The sequence below is a fragment of the Numenius arquata genome, chromosome 3, assembly GCF_964106895.1.
Source record: "Numenius arquata chromosome 3, bNumArq3.hap1.1, whole genome shotgun sequence".
In the NCBI taxonomy this organism is placed as follows: Eukaryota; Metazoa; Chordata; class Aves; order Charadriiformes; family Scolopacidae; genus Numenius; species Numenius arquata.
The window spans coordinates 61,002,979-61,029,038 of NC_133578.1; the positions used below are offsets into that span (position 1 = coordinate 61,002,979).

Below are 26,060 nucleotides of genomic sequence, written 5' to 3' on the forward strand. Positions count from 1 at the left end.
CATTCTACTACACATTTTTGTTGGTTTTCTTTTTAACTTTCTTTAAATAATCGAACACATTTTCAATCCAATCTCATACAGTTATACCAGGGCTTTCCAAAGGAGAAGCAGTGACAACTGCTTGTGTAGAAGAACTGGCTTCAGACAAAAAACTGCTCATTCCCCGTGAGATGTAATTTATTCCTGCCTTTAAGTTAGTGTACTTTATTTTCCTCTATGTATATTGTCAGTTCCACTAGTTAATGCACTGCATGGCATCAAGTGCAGTACTTTGACTTTATCTCCTGCTTTGTTCTTTCCACAGCCTACAAAAACCCAGCTTACAACAAAGACACAAAGGCAGAGTCAGCTTATTTACTTCTTATGTTACTAAGTTATATTTGTCACACTATCACAAAATTTTTTACCTACCTGCAATCATATTTATCTGTCTGTGAAATGCTTACATTGGTATATGAATATTTCTTCGTAGGTATGTGAAGTTGTTTTGTTGTGGCTTTTTTTTTTTTTTTTTAATTCTGTACCATTATAGGCCATATATAAACAGATATACCCCTTCAACTAAGTGTACTGGAGGGTCTACTAGACTCTTAGGTATCCTTTTATTTCATTTGAAGATGATCTCTTTTTTATCTGACCTAAAACTTAACTCATGTAGTTGAAATATGTATAGTACATGTATCTATGAAGTCACAGAATTATACTAGTGACTTGCAATTAGCAAATTTTCCTCTCCAGTGGGTTCTGCACACAGGAAATAGCAACATACTTCAATAGTGAGATGAATATTCTAATATTCAATTTGACACCTTGCAGATCACTTTTTAAAATACAAGCTTATAAATATCTTGATCCGGTTTATTTGGAATAAATCCACTGAAGGAGAATAAATTAAATATACTTCTATACAGATAGGTAGAAATTAACATGTCTTTATCTGTACATATATATATATTGCAGGGGAATTTCAGAATTCAGAAACTTAAAATTCAGTAACAACCTCTTTAGTCTTTTACTGTCATGACGAAATATGGAAAAAATAATCCTATTTCCTCCCAGATAAATAATCAAAAAAGCAGAAATGCATTTTTTCCATGTAAAAAAAGTACCTAGAGTCAGTGGGTTATGCACTTGTCAGACCAAAATGTATGTCAATTCAAACAAGTAGAAAAAGAAAATGTTTTGTTAAAAATATGAACAGAAATTTTACAGTGACAAATATTTTGTAGCTATATCTACAGGCAACAGTGAAAATATTTTAATAGAACTTCTAGGATGAAAAATAAAGCCATATTTTGTTTTTTAAATTCTTTATTTAAAAAAAACCCCAGTTTATGAATGAAGATTCTTACAACGTCCATTTTACCCTGGAATAGGAAAAACTTCTAAAATATAAAAGTCAGAAAAGTTCCTTGATTATGAAAGTGTCTAATTATTATAACCTTTATAGACTGACAATATTATATATAAGTGTAACCTTATTTATTAGCCTCAGTAAATTATTTCTAGCTTGCTGCATTATGGAGAAACTGTAAGCTGCAACATTATCTCAGGAATAGGTGATATGATAAAGCTGCTGTCATTGTTCACTGTTGAAAACAACCTTATCAAAATTAATTTGTCAGGGAAGAAGACTTCATTTAAAATCTAGTCAGTCATTGTTAGTGCACAGTATAATTGACCACAGCACAATAAATCCAATTCAGTTTTCTTTTAATTGAGGTATTTTTGCACTTATAGTAAATCTAATAAAAATTACAGGATTTTAATTAATATCAGTACTTGCAAAAGACAGGTGAGAAACTTTGTGCATTCGAACTATGGTCACTGAGAACCAGGATATGAAATAAAGCTATTGTTAGTTATGTGCACTGATTTTGCAATACAATCCTATGTACACTAGCAAAGAAAAAGAAAACCTTTGAGGAATAACTTTTCTTCATTAATAAATTCTGGCCCAAAAATGTGTAACTTAAAACAAAAATACAAATGTTAGTGTTATGCACCAAATTTAAACCATAAGCATGCAACAGGGTTTCAGGCATGGATATTTGTGGCAATATGAAGCACTGTTGATTCCAATTAAGTTCCCCTCATTGAGATATTAATTCATAAGAATTACATTGCTAAAACACAAGCACGACTTCCTCCTGATCTCTTAACTCAAAGTGAAGGCAAAGTAAAAGGAATGATCTAAAAAAAAATTACTCTTCACATTAACTTATTCTGAATTACAAGTGGCAGATGAAAATGACATTTATACACAGATGATCTAAATACATTTATGAGCTTAACTCCACTGACATGTAAGCATGCTGTAAGTTCAGAGCTTTGTTCAATTTATTTTCTATAGGTAAAAACAAACAAACAAACAAATTAATATTGAATAAAGTACACTTTTTTTGAATTCTAGAGGCTTTTTTCTAACAAATCAGACAATGGCTTTTCCTAGGTTAAGGCATTGAAATACTCTGTATTTCCAAAATCCAACTAATTATATTAAAATTAACAATTAGTGTATGCACATCTGGAAGAGACATGGCCATCTACCAATACCTACTGGTCAAGTTGTTTAGTGTTGAGAAAAATTCATTTTTACACACATACTCTCAAAATTACACACCACTTCATTTGTTTGTCTCAGGATTCTCTGCTTTAGATGTAATGACCATTGGTAGGGAACAATAAGACTTTTATGAGAGGAACTCTTTAAAGATGAGTGTTTAATCAAAGAGAGTCTCCATGGGAAAGAGAGAGAGAGAGATAAGAAGCTCATTAGTGGGTAATCACCTTTAACAACCTTCTGCAGAATTCTGTGTTGGATAATTGCATTAGACAAAATTAGGACAAATTCATTAGAATGGAACCGCAAAGGTCTCTGTATTAAAAGTAAAGTTAGGTGTTTCTGATATCAAACATAGACTCATAGAAGGAGCTATTTAAAATAATTAGTTGAATTTTTTACTGAGCATAGACCAAAAGTATCTTAGCAGTAATTTAGTGCATTAAGTCTTTAAGCCATTATGCCTGATGCTAAAACTTAAATCAAGAATCTGTCACATTCCTAGTCAGTAATTCATAACCACCACTATTAAAATGTGTACCTTCTTGTTGGTGTTTTTTACTTTTTATTTGTCAAGCTTTTACCCCTTAGATTCTTCACTGATATTGATTAGAGCAGTTTTCTCCAAAAAATGTTTCCATTCTGCATGAGTTTCTATAGTAAATCAAGTCACCTCCTCATCCTCTTTCACATACACTGAAAGGTTTGTTTCTTCAGTCTCTAGACAAAATGACAATTTTGAAACCTAATGGAACTTGTTTCCTTTTTTTCTGAATCCTTTCCAGTTTTTCAAATCTATTTTGCCCTAGAGAATGACAATATTCAGATAATGAACTCTAATCATGAATAGAAAGAAATATGTTTTTCATATTGTTATGTGATAGTCTTCTGGTTACGCACTAGAGTTATGTTTAACCACAGGACTACTTTGGGAGCTTATAATTCGAATTCAAATTTACGCTGTGTATTTTCACATCCCCTTGGAATAAAAACAAAATATATGCAATGTTCTGCTGAAAAAATATTGTATCAAAAGAAAGCATGTGTAGCATGACTGACTGGCAAGTGGGAGCATCAGGTTCAAGTCTCTTCCTCATTTAAAAGTACAATTTTTTATGCCAATTAACTTCAAAATTGGCAGATCAAGAATTTGAATGTTGGTCTGCAGTTAAGTCCATTAGCCTTCTACTTTGTTCAAAATGTAAGTTTTGTGCAAGTTAACATATTCTCATCAAATCTTTTTTAAAATCATCTCCACACACAAAATTTGGATTTATGATTGTGTATCTTCTTCATTACTAACTGACATTTTTCTGGGAAGTAGGAAGGGAAAGATTTGGGAGTTATAAATAATTTTACTAGAAAAGAGAATTATTAGTAATAACTTTTTATTTTCTTCAAGATTAAGGATAAACATACTAAAGAGCTCTAAGCCAAAAAAAACCCAAACAAACTGAAACAAGAGAATGGTACTTCCAATGATACATATTTCCCATATATAACCACTTTTTTGTTGCACTGGTTAACCAGGATTTAACCCAAGTGATTATTTATTTTTTTAATTAGAAATTTATCAGAATACCAACTTCAGTTGGAACGCTTTTATAGCTCCTGCAAGTTTTAATGTTTTATAGACCCTGCAAGACAAATTTTAGACAAATATAAATGTAACATTCTGTAAAATTAAGCTGTGAATCCAGAAAAGGATCTCAAGCTTGTCTGATATAACAGTTTCATCAAAATACTATCTTTATTGTATTGGTTGTGTGTAGTAGTGATAGTTTCTCCATTTTATCAAGCTTAGCTCCTATCATTACTCTGCAAACATTATTTCTCTCTAATATTCTCAGAAAATAAGATTTGCCCATAAAAAAGGATTCCCTACTACTGCTGTATTTCTAACATGAACAAGGGAAAAGGATTTGACATTGCCTACTTATTACTAGGTTTCTAGTTCTTATTTCTTTATATATATTTTAAAATAAATGAGAAATATCATTTTAATAGGATCTTGACTTAAAAATTAGTAGGTGCATATGCTGAGATATATCATATATGTGAGCAAGACATCAAAATAGTCAAAAAGGCTTTTCTTTAATCACAGAGTAAAAGTTAATAGTTAAAACAGAGATGTAAAGTTGTTCATACTAATAAAGGTAATTTATATATTTGATAACATTACTGTAGCATTTCTCTTACCTCTACAGATAGGAACGGGGAAGTCCCATGATGCTGTATTCACAGAGTTAGCTATGCAAGTAAGCTGAGGGTGGCCATCCAAAATATATCCAGTTACACAGCTGTATCGGATTTTGTCACCAACATCAAATCTTGTACCATACAAGATACCCTTTGGTGGAACTCCTGGATTGCCACAGGAACTACTCTGTAATTCTGGAGAAGACATATTTATTATTACTTGTAATGTTTTTATAAATCAATACTGCATTTTGCTACACAATATAGAACACAGAAATTATGGCAACTTTGGATAGATAGTGAGTTTTCATGGATATTAGACAACTCTGAAGACTGAAAAGCGATTACTGACTTAGTCTATTAAGTATCTGCTTATGTACCCACATACCCAAAGGCACAATATTATACAAAAATGAGCATTAAGTTTTCCTTAAGCTCCAGCTATAGATGTATTCATATATTTTTCTTAATTGATGGCAAAGAATCATTACATAAAAGGAGAAAACAAAGGAACTTGATATATTTCTGACTCCAGTTATACAAATGCAAAACAAAAAACCGTAATACAGACATAAAAGAATACCAGATTTGAATCAACCAAAAATTTGGAAGAATAAATAGAAGTACTCAAGACAGAACAGCAGGAGAAGGTTTTAACAAACATAAGCCTGAGCACTATCAGGAAGCTGTTGAATGATTTAAAGGATTTTAGATAATAAGACAAAAATGATGAGATACTACGGGTAACTCATTTCTGAGCAAAGGATTGGTTAATTTAAACATATGGAATACTATAGATCTGGGTGACTTCTACTATAATGTAGAGCTTTAAACCACTGAGAATCCAAAATGGGTTGCAGCTCTGCTGTTAGTTTGATCTCTGAGGACATTATTTAGAGCTCAGTTTTGCCAGGTGGTACTTGCACTCCAACTGTGTACGCTTTTGACTGATGTTTGAGCATCGTAAATGTGAATACTTTAACTATGCAGATTAGTTGCTGATGTCGTTGCTGCTATTGCTTTATTTCTCTTACATAGTAAACTCTGTGGAACTGGATTTGACTTTCATTGCCTTGCACAAGGACACAGCACAGAGGTAAGAAGATAGCTTGTCTCATCTAGGTCACTTCAAAGCTCACCTAAATGGTTGATATTCTTACTACTGTGTTATCGAGCTAAGTGTTCTGTCCTCCAACAAAACTCCGCTGTCCTCAAATCTGCTTGCAAGCTTTACAAAGAAGGCAATATGCAGTTGACCCCTGCATATTTGTTCAAAGGGATTTCTCTTAAATCCTTTAAAGGTTTTCAAGGCCACCCCAGTTATTATGTATCATCATAGCATGTCACAATAGACGTAAGAATATCATCCTGTGGATTTTGTTTATTTTATGAATCATATTATATTAACTTGAAAACTCTGCCTGTACACAGTGTTTTTATTTTCAGCTTCTCCAAGAAGATGAAATCTTTCAGAGGCCTGTATTTCTTAGTGCTTTATAAAAAGGTCACAAAAAAATTCTCTGTCCTTTGAAAAGAAGAATATAAAGATTAGTGATGCCTTTAACGGTCACTGCCTAAAATTGCTTGCTTTACTCTTACTGCTATCTCATCAAGAATCACCCACAGAAGGCAATATATTCTTATGAAAGTATATTATATTTTAAAGCACTAATTAAGTATCACCCTCCTTCTAAAATAAAACTCATTTTCCAGTTGCAATACTATATGACTTGTCTAAAAAGAATACTTGGCATTTTCCATTAACTTTTTAATATTACGAAAGTGGCTAGCGAGTATGTTACTACTTCTAACTTTTAAGGTCATTTTGTTCCTTATTTTAGATAATAAAGTAGAAAATAAATTGTACAATTTCAAATATATTAGTTTCTTCTGTGAGTATGTTCATTTTGAACATATTCAAGTGCATTATTTTAAGGGGGGAGTGTGTAATTCACCAAGTAACTGCATTAGTCTTCTTTGATAAGTAGTATCTGTTTTCAAACTGAATGTGACACTGTACCAACTCCCTGCCATTTAAAGCTGCAGATCGTTACCTCGAGACTGTCATCTGTCAGGGAACACAGGAACTGCCAAACTAGATTGTAATTTTTGTTCAGCTCTGCACAGATTCTTGATTCAGTGACGTTCTGATATTCGGTAATGATATGAAGCATGGAAAATTATTCCCTTTTAAATTTGCCACATTGTAATTTGATTGAACTTCTCCTTGTTCATGTACTCTGAAAATATGCATAATTGAATTTTTTACACCATCCTGCCTTTTTACATTTTTGTTGTGTATTATTGCTCATCTTTCTAAAGCAAGCTGGCCCAATCGTTTCAATCCCTCTCCAAGTAAGAATTTTCTTTGTCCTAGATTTAATTATCAGTCATCTCTGAAATCATGTGCATTGTTTGCTTGTGCAAAAAAAAAATGTTTATTTTTTAAACCAATATTCCACCTGTAAGTGAGGTACATAAGAACTTATTTGTCCTCTTTTTTTTTTTTTTAACTTGATAATAAAACACAGAGATCAAAATTCCCTTCAATGTTTTTCAATAAGTCTCTATTTCATTAATTCCTATTAATGTCAATGGAAATTCTGTTCAAAGACTGTGGGTAGAATATGCCTCAGAGACTTCTGCTTAGCAGGAATGGACATATTCCTGCACACACACTATAAAGAGTTTAATTAGCAGAAATTAAGCCACTTAAAACCACTAATTAATAAGTTATTCAAATTAAATCACATCAAATATCATTTCTTTGTGACAATACTTTCAAAAACAAGGCTGACAGAAGTTGAGACTCTCAGCATTCACTCAAGGAGAAATAAGTCATAACCAGATATGAAAATTTTCAAATTTACTTTCTTTTTATTCAGATTTTAAGTCAGGAATTTTTTCCTTTATTTATTTGTAAAATCAAGAGGAGCACCCGTCCACGCTAAATTTAATCATGAAATCTATAATTTAATGTCCAAATGTGCAGAACAAGTATTGCAAATATTCCAGTAAAAAATGCATGTCATATCATTGGATTACATTGAGCTCAGTGGAATAATAAAAAGTGGATTTGTATTATTTTTGTTGCAAGTTAATGTTCTTCATACACTCGATCTGATATTAGAAATTTAGGAACATGAATATTTTTGTCTTTTTTTTTAAAGGGTTGATCAATATCTTTATCACGGTTTTTGTTCACAGCTATTACAAATCATTATGATCCCATTTTTACAAATCTAAAGTGAGAAACACTGTCAATATCAAATGTATATCTCCATGAGCACTGACTCATCGAAAAACCTATGAAATATCCCAATGGAGGCTAATATTTATTTCATTTATTATTTTTGAAATTGAATACTCCTGGTATCCCTACACTGTCAGTTTGGATATCTCCCTGTATTACTGCATGGCACTAGTCCTAGACTGCATGTTCACTGGTGTCTACTATTCCAAACACTAATTTCTCTGCCAGACAAACTTGAATATAGTCCAGGGAATATACCATTCTAGGGACCACTCCAGTTATCTTTTGGGACAGGACTTCTTGTAACTGGAAATAGTAGAATATGGCTGTACACAGATATGCCTTGGAAAAACAATGCATATGTAGTTTGTCTTATTGATAAGAGGGAATGTTTTGGTATTAAAGACTCAGGACTGATTTCAGAAGAACTGCATAGAGCAGTGTGTGGATATAATGAGTGTTATACACTCCAAGGGTCCCAAATATTATGAAATATGATACATTAGTAACAATGTGAAGTAGCCTGAAATTCATTTATCAAAAATTCACCTATATCAAATCTTGTAATGGTTTATTTTAGTTGCGCGTAGTTTTCCAAAGGTTTTATAAACTAGAAAAGTCACTTAGATGCATAGTCTCTACATCATAATATTTGCTTTCTTTCTCAAAATGTATATATTTCTTTCTTTCTTTTCTGTTCTGTCCCCATTCACATTGTTCTGAATATATGAATAAAAATAGTCTAGATTTAGGTACAAAAGGGAGTAGAAGAATTAACTGATGAGTATAGAAATACCATTGTCTTCCCACATGCATATTGATATGTATGTGTACATACCAGTCCCACTTGAGTTTACAGTGAGGGAAACCACAAGAAAAATTTGGAGTAGGCAATATCAGTGCAGTGAGGGAAAAAATGAAAAACTTAATATCTAAGCGGCAATTTAACTCAAGAAATATATATGGTTGAGAGAGCAAAGAAAGAGACACTATAAATGAATGCTTTGAAAGATCTACCATGAGCAATATAGATTTATTGAAACAGAGATTAAATTAAATTAAAAAAAATCCTCTCCCCCAGAGTCCATGTCTCTCCTTTGTAGTAATTCAACAATAAAAGTGGTTCGTCCTTGATTCTAACAGATTTCCCACCTCAAGATACAAGTGCAGAATGAAGAGTCACTGTTCTGAAATTCACATTTGTTTACAGCAGCAATAGAAACAACAGATTGTCTAACAACCAAAACTTCTCTGAAGTTTTTCTCTTGCATTCTGCATTTTATGTGGGTCAATGAGAAGAAACTGTGATATTCTGGTATCTGTCTATTAATAGGTAGACAAAAGGAAGTGTGAGAAAGATTTATTTTATTTTTTCCCTAGGGGAAAGCAAAGTAAGACATGTTTTTTTCTTCTCATGTTCTTAATTGCTCTTTCTTGATAGAAAAACATCTTAGTAATAGCAACCTCACTGAGGGTCTCTACTGTTCCCTAAAGATAATACAGCTAATTACATTGTACAGTTTCTTACCTATTTTTTAATGAATGACAATTTTGCTTTTTTCTTCCCTTTGAAATTATTTTTATGCCAAAAAATGACAGAGGAACTTGATTATCTGAAGCCACCGATTAGTATAAGGGTGTCTTATAAAACTGTATCCTGAAGGAACTTTAAATGTAGATTTTTATACTGAATTTGATTTTGGTTTTAAGTACATTGAAACAATCACTTCATTTGTCCTCTTTGCAGGTAACACAAGAAGGTTTCTATTTATAGCATTAAAATCATCTGTTATTTTTATAGGAACAAACCCATTTGAGCATTAAGTAAATTAGAACTGCATTAATATAATTCTTCTACAAGCAAAAGAACAACAGCAACAAGAAGGACAGCAAAAAACCCTCCAGGATATGTGAAGGAAACAAGTGATAATTTTAGTACTGTAGTAACATTGCTACAGTGAGCATGACAAATGTAATACAAGAAACGGTCCAGAGTTTGCAATACCTTCCCTTCGCATACAATACACTGTTTGGAATATCTGTTTAAATCAGCTGAAGACATAGAACAGCACTAGAGAGCTGAAAGACCATGTGAAAAGACAATGGCAGTCACTAATTTTAACATATAACAGCATAATCCAGCATCAAGTGAAATGAACAGAAAGATTACTATAAACTTCAGTAGATATAGTTAAATCTGACATTTCCCCATCAGACAGACTTCTGAAGCATTACGTGAAGGAAATAACAAACAGGTAAAGACCAGATAGTTAGGTAGGAGAGCTGAGCTGTACAGTTAACAGCACCAACCACCCCTATTTGCCTTTACCAAATTCACTTGACTTAGATTAAAGCTTTATATGCAGTGAGTTCCTGTACAGCTGCTGAGGGCATCAGTTAAACCCTGAATATGGCTGGAAGGTAAATTCACAAACTCACAGAATGGTAGGGATTGGAAGGGTCCTTTGGAGATAATCTAGTCCAACCCCACTGACAAAGCAGAATTCACATAGTGCATGGATTGAGAAAGGCCACTGGAGACTATATGAGGTTTTGGAATGGATGTAAACTTGCAAGCGTTGCAAAAATTGCTCCATCCACACTGTTCTGAAAGCACTCAACCCCATCAGTATAGCCCAAAGCCTGAGGTATTGTATCTGCCACATATGGTGGTCGTTCAACTTCCAGGTAGATGAAGCCCAGAAAGATGCACCCTGCCTACCATGCAATGGCTGTGTAGATATGCCCACATATGAGTCATACCAGGATTGTTCCATTCAGACTGCAGTGATTCTGAGCCCTTTTTTTGGCATAGCTGTATTCTATAGGCAGCTGGGAAGAGGCTGCTGTAATTACAGAGCAAAGATTATTTCAGAGCCCAGGACAATTAAAATAAAAACTAATCCTAAAGCCTATATACCAAATTGCTAGTACTCCTACAACATGTATTTCTTATTATGCCTTTTAGAGTTATACAAAAGAATTTATTCTGTAATTTCTGAACTGGTATGGTACGAAATATCTCACAGTGTTATTTATTTTTACTCCCCTGTTGCCTCAGTGCCTCTCCTTATTTTGCCTTATTCTAGCTACTTTGTAAATGCTTCATTGTTCCTCACTGGCTGTCCTTACCTGGGTAATTTACAGTAACCAAAGATTTAAAAAGCTAACTGAATTTAGGATAAGGCAGTTTACCCATCAAAGGAGGATGTCATAGCACAAACAAGTTGTGTGGCATCATATAGATAGCATCCCGTACAAATTTCACAGACAAGAATAGATACATATGTCAAATAAATTTCATTAACTTTATATATTTGAGGTGCTGTTGTACCAGGTTTCCTACTAAAGTTAGGGTTCCATTTTGCAAGTCATAACACAAATATTAGGAAGATATATAGTATTTATATTCAAGATGGTAGGAATACTGAAAACAGAGAACAGAATGAAATAAAACACATTTTGTGGAAAAGTACTTGGGCTTCTTAAGGAAACAAGAAGAAATCTAAGAGTTGACACGTGAGCATTGATAGGCATTGCTAATTAGGAATTGATTCTTAAATGGTTATAAAGACTAATCTGAAAGATTTATGGTTTAAATGATCATAAACTAGAGAATAGCTAGTCTTAAAAAGAAAATATGGGACATCTCTTTCAGGTTCCTGTTGGCAAAGGTCATCTGAACTAAACAGTATATAGTCTGAAGATACATACACATGTCCATGGCTAATCAGCCATGCCTCATGTCTGATTTACTAGCCATGGTTTCCCTGTCACAGGCATTTTTCACAAATTGTGTCTTAACATTGAAGGCAGGGAATTTCTGGTATGTTGAATTTTTCAACTTGCTCGAAAAAAAAAAATTACTTCTGCTACAAAGGATCACTCAGGGTTTAAAACTGGAATTTAAAGTATAAGATGTGGATATGGGATGTGTCATGGACATATCATTAGAGAGTGGCATAAACGGGCACAAACAAAGTCAGCTTTCTTCTCATGAAAGGGACTTCGACACATGAGAACTGGGCACTAGGTGGCATCTGAAACATTCAGAGCTGTTGTATGACCTAGCAGAGTAGTAAACATTTCCTTCCGTATATATCAGTGGTAACATAAAATTCCAATATTATTTTCATATATATTAAATATGCTTGGTATATGTATGTGTTGATATATATAAGTAATTATATAGAATTACTATTAGGAGACACTGTAGTGCCCTGTTAGAAGTATAAACACTTGATGTTTTTCAAAGGACATGCTGTCTCTTATAGTGACATTTCAGTCTAGTTGCCACCATTATTGCTGGTATAAAGGATTCCTTAACAACATTGTTTACAGAAGACATGTTTACAAAGTTAGAACTATATCCCTGTACTTATTTTCTAGATGCTTCTGTTTAACCATTTTGACAAAAGAAAGGTGGAACTTAATTCTTTAATTCAGTTTTCATTTAGAAAGTTTTATGGTTTAGAATTTTCCTTTAGAAGATTGAATCATTATCAGAATTTTTCAGAACTGCCATTTCTTGACAGAATTAATGTCCTTGCTGTATTTGATGGCAAAGGGTCAATATCAGTCATCTGGGATGTCATGAGGATGTTACCTCTTCAGAAGTCTTTTCTTTTTTATATTTCATAGTGAATTTCAACTGGCAGGTTGAGACTACTCCTCAATAGGTAGAATATGTAGTGGTTAGGCAGTGCCTTTGTTTAGTCAAGACTTGATTGCTGTAATTACATTTCTGAATGTTCTTATCATATCCTTTCAACAGAATATCTCCTTTGGAAAATGCAAACTCTTTATCCTTTTATGTGTCTCAAGGTCTCAGCAGATCAGATGAAATTTAAAATCCTTAATCCAAGCTTCCTTTTAAAGTATTTTCATGAATGCTTCATGATGCACCAGCGCATTTTTCAGATTATGTATAGCTTTGACACAGTTTATTCAGCTAACCGTGTTTTATTGTATTGCATCGCTGTCATTAATATGTATTCATACTCTCAAGAGTGTAAATTTGTGGTAATGTATAAATAAATTGAAAGTAAAAATATTACATCCTCAATTACAACGTCTTATTTTGAATCAAAATATTTTTATCAAAATGCTGAAATAAAATCTCCACTCCATATCAGGATAGAAGTGTAATCGCTTCTCCCTACATCAAACAGCACTCAAGGATCCTGCCTTCAGAATATAGCTGAAAAAATTGTTGATACGTTAAGCAAGACCAAGTTTATAATTAAAAGTGTCCAAGTAATAGTAGTAAAAATATTTTATTTTGCTCATTTATCTCAGTGTTTATGCTATGACTCAGAAATGCATCAGAAATGCTTATCTTGCATAATAAAGTGCTATTCTCAGAGTCATTTTTCTAACCACAATCACACTTTTAAGGTCTGAAGCAGATGGCTACCTAATAAAGTTCTTTTTATTAAAAAAAAGGTCTCTTTGGTTAATGTTCATCTTAGATATAACATGAATTTTTCACTCAAAATATCCAGACATGAGAACATTTAAAAATACTGGGTCAAGGATATGAGCATGATTCTGCTTTTGATGGTACTTACACTGATAATTTCGCAGTGCTGAATTGCATTATAGCCTAACGACTCGACTGCATAAGGTGAAATACTGTAACATTACTGATGTTGTCCAAATTACTTACATGATGATTCATTAACTAGGAAAACAGTGTGATTAAATTCATGGATAGTAATGTGAATAAATAAACATATGCAACAGGCCATTTATCAAAAGCATGCATAAAACATTTGAATAACCTGTATTCTATAAAACTTTGGTTTATAACTCAGTGCTGAGCTGTGCACCCACAGTATTGTACGTTCCAAAACAGTCAGCTTTCCCCATGGCAGGAACAGCACATTGCACTCCAAACACAAATGCATTGTCTGCTTCTCCCATCTACAGAACCTTTCCTTTTCACTTTTAGAGTTCCCAGATGCCCTTCACTTGAGAAGCAGATATCTGTAATTATTTTATTTCAGCATTATGGTATAATTTTCCTTTTGCAAGAATTAACACTACTGTTGATATTCAGCATTCTATTATCACCTTCATTGCATGGGCTTCTGCATTTCTTAGAGAACATTTCTCAAGCTTCAAAATTTGTGTGCTTTGCCTTATGCTAGAGGCAAGTTCCTTAGCACATTTGGGAAAACATTTTCAGAATTCTCAAGCATGGAAGAATGAAAGTAGAGTATTTTCTGATGAAACATATGATTTCTTTATGCAGGAATGATTTAAAATGTCTGAAAAAAAGAAAGAGCTTTCAAGCTGAATATGTACCAACATTAATCTATAAGCAAGTATCACATGGCATAAGGAAAATAACTTTATATAAGCTATCCTGTATGGGGCTTGGTGAAAAGTGCTTATTTATAATATCTTTCTTTCTACTAGTGAAAAAGTAAATAATATAGTAATGTACACAATATAGTACACTGTTGCCTCTGGGCTATGAACTATTATGGGTATCCTTGTTTCATTTTTTTTCCCAAGGTTTTCAAAATCAGAAATTTTGTAATTTCTAGTCTGAGTCCTGCAGGAGCATAGATCAAGCAGTTTCCTTTGTTATTCTTGCATCAAAATAATTGTTTTTGAGACATAAGCATTAAAAGGCATTTAATCTTTTTTATAGTTACAGTGATGAAGAGCATCTACAAAGTAATTCATGTGACATAGACATATTAACTTTCTTCCTTCAAAGTCTCCATTTTTAAACCAATATAAGCTTGAAGTCATATAGTCAGCCTTCCCTCAAATATGTTAGCAGCCAGAATAACATCTACTTTTATTCCCATCCCTTCAGGTTACCTGCTGTGGGTCATTCGTCTTGACTGATCTGTTATTGGAATGAATAGAAATGGTCATAATTTGAGGGGAGAGAAAAGTTTACCATTAAAATAACCCAAGATTTGAATTAACTTCTCATTAAACACCTGTGTAGGTCACTCTTTCTCTGGCTATTTCTACACGACAGGTTAATTCTGAAGCAGCCATGACAGTAATTTCTCTGAACTTACTGGTATTTCTATATTGAGAAACTACTTGAACAACACCCCTTTAGCTTTTACTTTTAAGTACTTTCAATATTCTCTGCTTTTATTGAGAAAAAGAAAAATGTCCTAGGAAAAGATAAGTTTAATAGCCTGCTGCAGTCCTGCACAAATCACTGTTTGACAGAGCTTATGAAGTATTCGTTGCAGTGCTAACTCACTGAAAGATCATATATCTTCTAGAGATCTTTGCAAAACTTCTTTAAAGAGTGACAGATTGGTATGTTAGAAGAGCTAAACAGTGTCAAAGAAATATATGTTATACAAGTAGGCTGTTAGCACAGCGTGAAATGGTAAGGAATATGCAGAAATATATCCTTGGGACTATATCTCACATGTTCAATCTTGTGATACAGAATTCTGCTTTAGTGTATAAGGAGAAAAAAAAAGATTATAAACGTCAATTTATAATGACAAAAAAATATTTTCAGCATTAATTTCCCATTTTTGGTGGAAAGGTGCTAATGAACTGATTAACATTTCAATTTGATTTCCCTTCCTTTTTTTTTCCCCTGCAAAATAGAAGTAAGCAAGAAAAATCATGAGAAAGATCCATTTTTTACTTTGTTTCTCAAAAAGTTTAGAAAGATGCGTTTTCATTCAGGGAAAAAGTCTGTTTTCATCAGACAATTGGAACACTTGCAATTAATGTTGACTTGGTTATCAGATGTTTCCCGCATTAATATACTGGCTAAATGTAAATATAAGACTGTAAGGGGAAAAAAAAGTGGAGTCAGGGGCAAGAAAATTTATGGATATCCAGATTTCTTAGTTTGGTCTCAGCATCCTGAATGCTCAACCCACCATTCAGTTGTGATAATTTTGGCAGTGAACTTTAGTGATGGTTCAACTAACTAACATATATTAGTATATGAGCATCTGGAAATCCTGAAAAACTTTTCTTCTTCCTCAATTATACCTAATCAAATATTTACTAACAGACATAAGAAACTACATAGACAGGACTACAGTGTTGATGTGATTTCTATAGTGTCTACCTGGTTTCAAGGAAAATCAAGTAAGTCTTCATTATGACATATTTTCTTTCCTCTGCATATTTGTAATATTTAAAAAAAAAAGAAAATTGAGTTATCAACTCAGATTAGGTTAGTATGTTTATATATGCTGAAATTTTTCAATATATTTTTATGTCTATCTGTTTCTGCGGTAGATTATTTTAATTTAGATCTCTCATTTAATTCCTGTAATGCTCTGCCTTCTCTTATATAAGCAACCTTTGCACAAAGATAGTGGGAATGTGCTGGGATATAAGAAAAAAATGTATAACCTTTTAGCTGGAATCAGCACGTGTATTTCTACTTTCCTATTTTATTTTTTTACAAGAGGATTTGGGTATAAAGTCTACAGTTATGATAGAGTTAACCACTGCAAAAAGTTAATAAAACCTAAATTAATCAGATCTACAAACTGGAGATAAATTGGAGATTAGCATGTCAAATTTATATTGTGGGCCCTCTCATTCACAGTTTTTAAAAGCATTTTTCAATACAACTGAGAAAGCTTCAGGGCTAACTGTTGTACTTTAGTTCTGTAGCATATTGAAAATTAAATTGAGGGTAGCGAATAAAAATCCTTACTTTTTTACAATTTTTATTTGCTTTTTGAAACAAAAGCTATTTTGAAACAAAAGCTATTTTGAAACACATAACGATTTACTAAATCAGGAGTTATAACTCTCCTTAGCAGCTTTTTCATGAAGAATTATATTGTTGGCACTGCTGCATTGCCTGATATAAGTAAAGCCTTCTTCTCCAATATTACAATTTATGGGATTACGTAGTAAAACCTTTGAGCTATTTAGTTGTGTTTGATCAAAACCTTAACCATGTGAATAGATACTCTAGCTCCAGATGACTAAGGATTTACTGTTCTTGGTGATGAAGATTACTATGACTGAATAAAGAGATAAAACTTTTATTATTATTTTTTCCTGTATTTTTTTACAGGGATCGTATTTAGATACTTATTTTAAACTTGAAGATAAGAGAAAATATATCAGATATAATTTGTTTTCTGGGAATAGACAAGTCAAATGTACTTTTGGTTATACAAAGACAGACTTTGGTATAATCATTTGTCTTGGAAAGGTATACTCATTTCTCTGCACTGTCATCTACTTCAGTCTTTGCTGAGATCAGTCTGGTGATGGTGGTAAAAATGGAAAACAATCCACAGACCCCCTCAAAAATTTGACTGGATCATCAACTGCATGAAATTCTGCTTGCTCTTCAAAAATCACTGCTGTTTTCAGGATTACAGTCCTCTGGCTCATAGCTGGAACTCGAATTCCAAGTATCAACAGTGTCCAGAAATGAGAGTTATTGTTTATAACTACAACTATTTTCAATTTGTACATGTCAGAGTATCAAATGACACCAAAGTAGTCTTTTTCACCCAGAATTGGACTAAAGGGCAAGTTTTTAACAAGGGGTTAGAAATGGATGTCAAGGCAACCTCAAATACATAGCAATCCACATATCAAGTTGAAGAAATCAGACTACATCATTAAATTCCTAGTAAAATCCTTTCCTAAATGCCACTCGCTCCTGATAGATAGTGCATCCATTCTGTAAATTTTAGTCCTGGCTAATACTGGGTGCGTTTGAAAGACCTGCTGATAATTATACCATCTTCACTTGAAAATGTAATTAATATCTTTTTCATATTTCTACAATTTAAAATTCTTTAATTCATGGGATCCTGATTGCTCCCAGTTTAAGAAAGAATGTTTTCGTTTCATCATCTCCCTACCCTTAACAACTGGAATATGTGTACATAATATGTGGAGTATATAACAGACATGCTTCACAACACAAGGTTTCCTTTTGAACATTAACCAGCTAAAACTTTTTTTCCAAAATCTTTAAAAAGAACAATAAGAAAAAAGATCTATTTGATGAAACAAATCCATACATCCATATGTTCATAACAGCTGTTTCTTGTATTATTCCTTTTGGTTATCTTCTCTGCTGTGAAAACCACACTAGCTTCAGGTCATTTTAGGTTATTTAATTTAGTGAGTCAACAGTTTCAAAGATATACAGAAGAGGATGGTGACACAATCACCAGCATGTCTAGAGTGCTCACATAGTAGATTTTTTCTATAAGACCATTCATATCTTAATTTCTCGAGAAGGATGTTGCTTATTTCATGGCTGGTTAACATCTGTAGTGGTAATTGTACAATAAGTAGATGATGGTCATTACCCACCTGCCTTTGAAACTGTGGCAGGTATTTTACTATCTAATTTTGCAGGTGGTAACCAAAATTACTGAAGGAAAAGTAAAATTTTTATTCAGTTGCATTAGGCATGAATTTCACAGTTAAAAAAAATTATGAAAGGAGAAATTATTTTTAAGTTACATGAAGCACAGACTTTGTGATTGGCAGGGAAAAATATAATTTTCAAGAAAAGACGTCAAAAGAAGTTTATTATTCCATTCCTTCTCATTTTACCAATATCTTCCAGCTTCTGTAAGAAAGAATGAATTTCTGCAACTGCGTTCTCCTTTACTTCATAAGTACTACCTCACAGCCAGGCATAGTCCTTGCACTGTGTCATGGCTGCTCTGGAAAAATGTGTCCTTCACTTGACATCATCAGCAGAATACTTGGTACCAGAGGAGAGACAGGTCCCCTCATCTCTGTTCCAGTATTTGGTCTAACTCAGCTTGGGGAAGCAGTGAGAAGCCTTTACCATAGAAGCATAGAAGTTTCTGACAGGTTAAAGCATTTTTCTGTTTCCTAGACAGTCTCATTAAGCATGAGCTATCTATAGTCTTTCAGTATGATAGCCATAGTTAGACAAAGTAATAAAAGGCACAAACATTATCTTGTCAAATTTTCAAGATCATCTTTGAAAGTGTATAAGTGTCTAAAAAATTTCAAAGCTTTCAGAAAGGAAGAAAAAACTTTCTTATAAAAATTTAAAAATTTGGAAAATAGAAATGGAAAAAGTTCACTTTAAACTTAAAATTTAACATTATAAACAATGGAAAATATCAGGCACCTTTATTAAATACATCTAAATAATGGTAAGTAATCCACTGTGCAATATTTTGAAGGAAAGCTATTTCTCAAGTTAAATATTAAATGAATATGTTACAATTAACCAGGTTTTTTTTGTTGTTTTTTTTTTTTTTTTTTTTAAATTACCTGCAAATGTAGTTCTGAAGAGGCATTCTATAAAGTGAAAAGTTGTGATGTAATCATGGCATACCAGGGCAAGTAGATTCAATTAATCATTTAAATATATCATGTGCGTGAAATGTATTCAGATAAGAGTCTGTATTGTTAATTAACTTTATCAATATGTTTCATGCACTGATATATGATTATCTCAAACTTTTTCATTACATAAAATATTTTTTATCTATGACTTTTCCCATTTCTTAAAGACATTACTCTTTTGATTGAAATCAAACTCTTTTGAGTTGATTTTCATTTGAAAAAGGTTTACCTGGTGGAATTAATTAGCTTTTATTTTGTTAAAGGTGCTTTGGTATTTGTATTGATAATTACATCTTTCTAGAATTCATAGTTACTTTTTACTCAGTTCAGAGTTTTCTTGGGGTTTAGCCTCTCTCTGCATTTTGACTTTCATTTGTCTTTCTTTCAAAAACATTTACTTTGGTGAAAATCTATTTCTTTGTCATTCTGGAAATATCATTTAATTCTTCCTTTGAAAACCCTTTATATGGCATGATGCACTACTTATGTATTGATTTTGGATTAAGTAATTAACTAAATGAAGCTGATATATCCCATTTTTCAGACTTGTCTGTTTCCAAAATCTTTTAACTTGGGTTAATGTCCTGAAATCACTGATAAAACAGAGTATTTAAAATTAAGTACATTATCAGGGCATTGCATCTTGGGTTAGGAAATTAATATCTTTTATTTCAAAATAGGTTGGCAAAATGAATCACTCATACTATAATTGGGCAGGATATTGGATTTAATATTGGTATCGGCATGAAGGTGTCAAGAAATTTTGAAAGGTTTCCTTGGAATCTGTTTTCTACTTCTATTTTTCTTATGAAATGTTGTCATTGCTAGATTATAAAAATAATTTATCAGTCCCATAATTTAGTGTTACTACTAAAGAGAATTATTGCAAACACATCTTCTAGCAGCAATCTGGGAGACTGTAGAGATTTTGCATAGAAATTGAGAGATACAAAGTCTTGATGTTAGCTCTCTCATTATCATCAGGCCGCTTTATTCACTGCAACTTGCTATTCATCCTGCTGCCACAGACATGAAGTTTTCTACAGGAAACAACAAGGGATTTTGACAGGACAGTGTTAAGTTTTTTTATGTATTTCTACTATCACATGCAAATACTTCCATGTTCTAAGCATGTTTAATAGGATGCAAAATAGGATCACAGCAGAAGAGGGCCTTGTTGCAGGAACAGCAGAACTGAGTCTCTTCAGTATATTACTATAGCATGGCTGTCTGTCTTTCCACATTTTTCTTTTGTGTTAATTAGCGTTAGTTCTTGTTTTTAATTAGCTATTATTTCTACTAGGCAGAAAGTTCCTAATTTATTCTCAGAGGCAGGAAAAGGGCAGTCAGGGTCAACTTTCTCTAAATGCGTGACTGAAAGAAGTGACAATGTCTTCTTTCCTGCAAGAAGAGGAAGAATAAGTTGGTTATATTTTGTGATGTTTTAATGATGAGAAGTAATTTTGGTGGTAGGAGAAATAACAATGCCATGGTACCCTAATGTGCAAAAGTTCTCTTTCTTTATTTTTTTCCATCATTTTCTGCAATGCCAGAGATTTGCAATATTAATGATCATGCAGATCTTCACATATTTCAAGACACTGACTGCAATATGTTGCATAATATTCATATTATTCATAATGTTAAACAGTAAGGCGAAGATCTTATCACTGCTGCAATAAATTTGAAATAATATAGATCTGTTGGTTTCAAATTGGGGCAATTGCTCCCAGGCACAGGTTAAATTAATATCAACATCATCATTGACTCGTGAAATATTTTGCATTTATATAAATTTCAAACTAAGCCAGATTTTGCCTCGTATGTTTTATAGATTAAAAAGAGGTAGTAGCTTCATATAATATCCAGTTATTTATCTGCAGTTAGCATCTAATTTGCCCTCATTCCATTCATTTACCTCTTTCTGGTTTTACTGTGCTTCTTTTTATATGTCTGCCAGAACAGTCATCTCTTGAATGAGTTGAGAAATCAGAGTCTAAGGTTAGAAGTGATATGTCATGAAAATCCTAAAACTTGGGGGTTTTAAACCTCAGATCAACAGAGTAGATTTATTTTAAGATGCCATCTGGTAGTTTTATACATATACAACACAAATTTGGAAATTAAAGGGATTATTTATTAGACAATTATGGTTGTCTCAAAGCACTATTCATTCACTAGTAGTGGTGATTTGCATGAAATGAAGATTATTAAGCATCATTCAATTGATTTGTGACACTACATAAGGAATTGTTTGTTCTTTGTTTAATGGATATCATGTGAAGTTTAACAGACAAAGCAAAGCTTTTTAGTGACCTAGAAACATATTAATTAATTTAAACTATAAATCAGAAAGCACTTTCAAATATACCAAACTACCATATGCTTAAAAATCTTTTTCTTAAAAGGGTTCTTTTTCTCAGCTGAACAAGTACCTCCTCCCTTTTCCAGGATAAAGATGCACCTTTCCTAACTGCTTAAAGACTGTTCCTGAATCATGAAATTAATTCTTAAAAGCCCTTCATTTTAAGATAAATGATACTTTATCTCCTGTCCAAAACTGTGTGCCTTGAAATGATTGCTTTTTCCAACTCTACCAAACCATCATAAAAGTGATTTTTCCTTTTTCCTGATATAATTTTGAAATTATTAGCTAGTTGTCTTTGGAATGGTTTTGAGGATAAATCCTATTATGAACTAAGAGACAAAAAGTTGCCAAATCCTGTGTTGCCTTATCTAAATTTTAAACACCCATCTTCCAATCTAAAATCTAAAAATATACATTTGGTGTCTTAGCTCCATGTATTATACAATGGAAAAACTAAGTACCAAGGAAAGATAGTTCATAGATGTGAATGTTGAGCATGGGAACATACAGAACTAGCTAGCTGGCAAAACTATGCATGAGGTGTGCTTTTTATACATATGTCATCATTGGGTCCTGGTGCGATGCACTCACGAGTACTGAGGGAGCTGCCAGAAGTCATTGCTGGACCACTCTCCATCACCTTTGAAAGGTCCTGGAGAACAGGCGGGGTGCCCAAGGACTGGAGGAGAGCCAAAGTCACTCCAGTCTTCAAAAAGGGCAAGAAAGAGGACCCAGGAAACTACAGGCCAGTCAGCCTCACCTCCATCCCTGGAAATATGATGGAATGGCTCGTTCCGGGTGTCATCTCAAAGCATATGGAGGAAAAGAAAGCTATCTGAAGTAGTCAACAAAGATTCACCAAGGGGAAGTCATGTCTGACTACCCCGATAGCCTTCTACAATGGCATGACTGGATGGATAGATGAGGGGAGGGCGGTGGATGTTGTCTACCTTGACTTCAGCAAGGCTTTTGACACAGTCTCCCACAGCATCCTCATAGGTAAGCTTAGGAAGTGTGGATTAGAAGAATGGACAGTGAGGTGGATTGAAAACTGGCTGAAGGACAGAGCTCAGAGGGTTGTGATTAGTGGCACAGAATCTAGTTGGAGGTCCATAACAAGTGGGGTCCCCCAGGGGTCATTACTGGGTCCAGTCCTCTTCAATATATTCATCAATGACCTGGATGAAGGGATGGAATGTACCCTCAACAAGTTTGCTGACGATACAAAACTGGGAGGGGTGGCTGACACACCAGAAGACTGTGCTGCTAGACAGCGAGACCTGGACAGGCTGGAGAGTTGAGCAGAGCGGAACCTGATGAAATTCAACAAGGACAAGTGTAGGGTGCTGCACCTGGGGAAGAATAATCCCATGCACCAGTACAGGTTGGGGGCTGACCTGCTGGAGAGCAGCTCTGAGGAAAAAGACCTGGGATTCCTGGTGGACAACAGGATAACCATGAGTCAGCGATGTGCCCTTGTGGCCAAGAAGGCCAATGACATCCTGAGGTGCATCAGGAAGAGTGTGGCCAGCAGGTTAAGGGAGGTTATCCTGCCCCTCTACTCTGCCCTGAGGAGGCCCCATCTGGAGTACTGTGTCCAGTTCTGGGCTCCCCAGTTCAAGAAGGACAGGGAACTGCTGGAGAGGGTACAGCAAAGGGCTACAAAGGTGATTAGGGGACTAGAACATCTCTCTTATGAGGAAAGGCTGAGGGACTTGGGTCTTTTTAGTCTGGAGAAAGCTGAGGGAGGACATGATCAATGCCTATAAATACTTAAAGGGTTTGTGTCAAGGATGGGGCCAGTCTTTTTTCAGTGGTGCCTGGTGGCAAGAGGTGCCTGGTTACAAGAGGTAACAGGCATAAACTTGAACATAGGAAGTTCCGTCTCAACATGAGGAGGAACTTGTTTACTTTGAGGGTGGCAGAGCACTGGAACAGGCTGCCCAGAGAGGTGGTGGAGTCTCAGTCTCTGGAGACATCCAAAACCCTCCTGGACAAGTTCCCGTGCAACCTGCTCTAGGTGGACCTGCTTTGGCAGGATGGTTGAACCCCATATCATCCTGTGATTCTGTGTGGTTCTGAGAGGTTGAGGCTACACATATGCTTGTAAAGAAATAGGTCAGCAACCATTCTCTACCCCTGATAGCCAGTGGCAAGGAATGGTTAAAAACCTTATGTCCAAATATTTTTCCCAGACCATGATGGCCTCATCCATACGTTCAGTCTTCCCCATCATTCCTGGGGATTGTGACAAGGTGCTAGTTGATACAAGCAGAAAACATGCCAGGGAATAAATATTTTGACAATTAAATGGCTAGGGTTTGTACCCATTCTATGGAGGTATCGGTTTACTAGTATATACGCAATGGAAGTGATTCAGTTAGTGTTACATAAATACCTTTCCATCTGCTCTAATGAGGATCCTTGTTAATTAAAAACCCTGGAACTATTCTAACAGTGCTCAAACTGGTATCACTGTTTTATCTTTCATTTTGGTGCAGTGACAAGAGGAAGATGTGATGTGTACGGAGGAAAGTCATTCTCTGAAAGAGGACGCTACGTAGGAGACCCCCGGGAATCATTGTTAATAGCACTATAAGCAGAAGGCAAGCCCATATTGTAGACATTTGAAATTGAAATTCCAGAATAATGGACATTTTTTTGAGAAGCACTCCATGTGGAGGGTAGAGACATTTGTGTTTATTTGTATTGACACCATTTGGGTAGAGCATAAAATCTGGGTGGCAGCAAGACTGCTGCTAGTGCTGATGAAAGACGCTAGGGTAGGACTTTACCTTTCTAATGTAAATCACTAACAGAGACCAGATAAATTGCATTCTTAAAGCATTCCTCTTTCTCCTACAACTGAAAGAGGAAGCTTACAGTGTCTAGGTAACATAATCCATATATACACTGTAGATGGATAAAGTTAGCTGACATGAGTCCTGGATGATGTATTGTACAGACATGCTTATACTATTAGAGATTTATTTGTTTCTACATTACTTTATAGGCAACTAAAATAGGAAAAATGCAGGGTTGGGCATTTTCTTTCTCAGTTTAAGTAAACATTTTATGACTTAGCATTTCTTTTTTATTCAATAGATAACCAACTTCCAGTCACTTCCCTGAATTTTAATTTGTTAAATTACATTAACATTACTATTTATGTCATCTATTTAATAAAAAAAAATACAGAATAGCATTACAACAACACCCCCCCCAGTTTTACCAATCAAAACTATGACTAAAATTTCTTTTCATTCAAAAATTCTAAAATTCTTTCTAATATTTAGAAGACTAAATACTTCTTCTTATACCTCTTCAGGTATAAATTCAGGTATAAATTCAGAACTTTAAAAGCCTGAGAGTATCCAGAATGCTTTCAGAACCATATTCCTATGGACGAAGAAATAAAAATAAGTTTTAACAGGACTGTTAACCAACTACTTTTCCCATGACCAGTTTCCCAAAAAACAACTAATTTAAAATTAACAAAGTTGCTCTTTTTTTTTTTTCCCTCCAAGTACCATACCTTTGATGTCTCACAAAGTATCAGAGAGGAGCACTGAAGAATGCCTTGGGTTTGGAAAAAGCACAATGCAGTAGACACTACAGTACATACGATTTGCTGGAGAAGTTTAAATCATGTATAATGATTATCAGCTGTGCTAGTAACCCAACTTGAGCTTTCCTAGTTTAAATGTTCAGGAACTCTTAGGTGAAATCTCTGCTGACAATTTTTATTTCTTTCATTATGAAAATTTTCGTTCAGTTATACTCCTTGATCTTGACTGTGGCAGCATGACCTGAGTTACAGAGATGACAAGTCATTTGAGGAACATTACTAGCCCCAAAGAACCCATTAAAAAGGTTGACAGATATAATCCCTGTATCATAGCCAATGGTGAACATGTCCCAGGTCATGATAAAGCTGATAGTAGTGCTGCTCAATGGACAGACACAGCACAATAGCTGAAATCACTATTCTTACTCCACAGAACTAGGTCATATGCATCATCCATTATTGTTTTGCTAGATCAAGTGCTTCAATATTGTCTTTGTGCAAAAGCAACACAAAATATAGCACCAGGAAGCAAAAAACAGACTTTCCAGGATAAAAGATGATTATAACAAATGCAGATATCTATGGTGTAGATACCTATGAATTGTGGATCTGGATCAATATACAATTAGTTGAAAGTAACATCTTTAAAGAATAATTAATCAGCGTAATGAATGACATCATCTCTAGAACGAGGCCACCTAAACCAATTTAGATGGCTTGTGCTGTATTTCCCTTTGCCTACAGCAAAAGTAGAGTAATTATCTCCACTTCAGACATC

At 34.1% G+C, this 26,060-nt stretch overlaps 1 protein-coding gene across 3 annotated transcripts in view; it reads right to left on the reverse strand.

Annotated features, from left to right (window-relative positions):
• CSMD3 (CUB and Sushi multiple domains 3) overlaps positions 1-26,060 on the reverse strand; it is a 654,503-nt gene that overhangs the window by 487,763 nt on the left and 140,680 nt on the right. For all 3 annotated transcript variants that reach the window (XM_074145167.1, XM_074145166.1, XM_074145165.1), the window contains exon 4: positions 4,763-4,957. In XM_074145167.1, the coding sequence (XP_074001268.1) occupies positions 4,763-4,957 (195 nt within the window). The remainder of the gene's footprint in view (positions 1-4,762; positions 4,958-26,060) is intronic.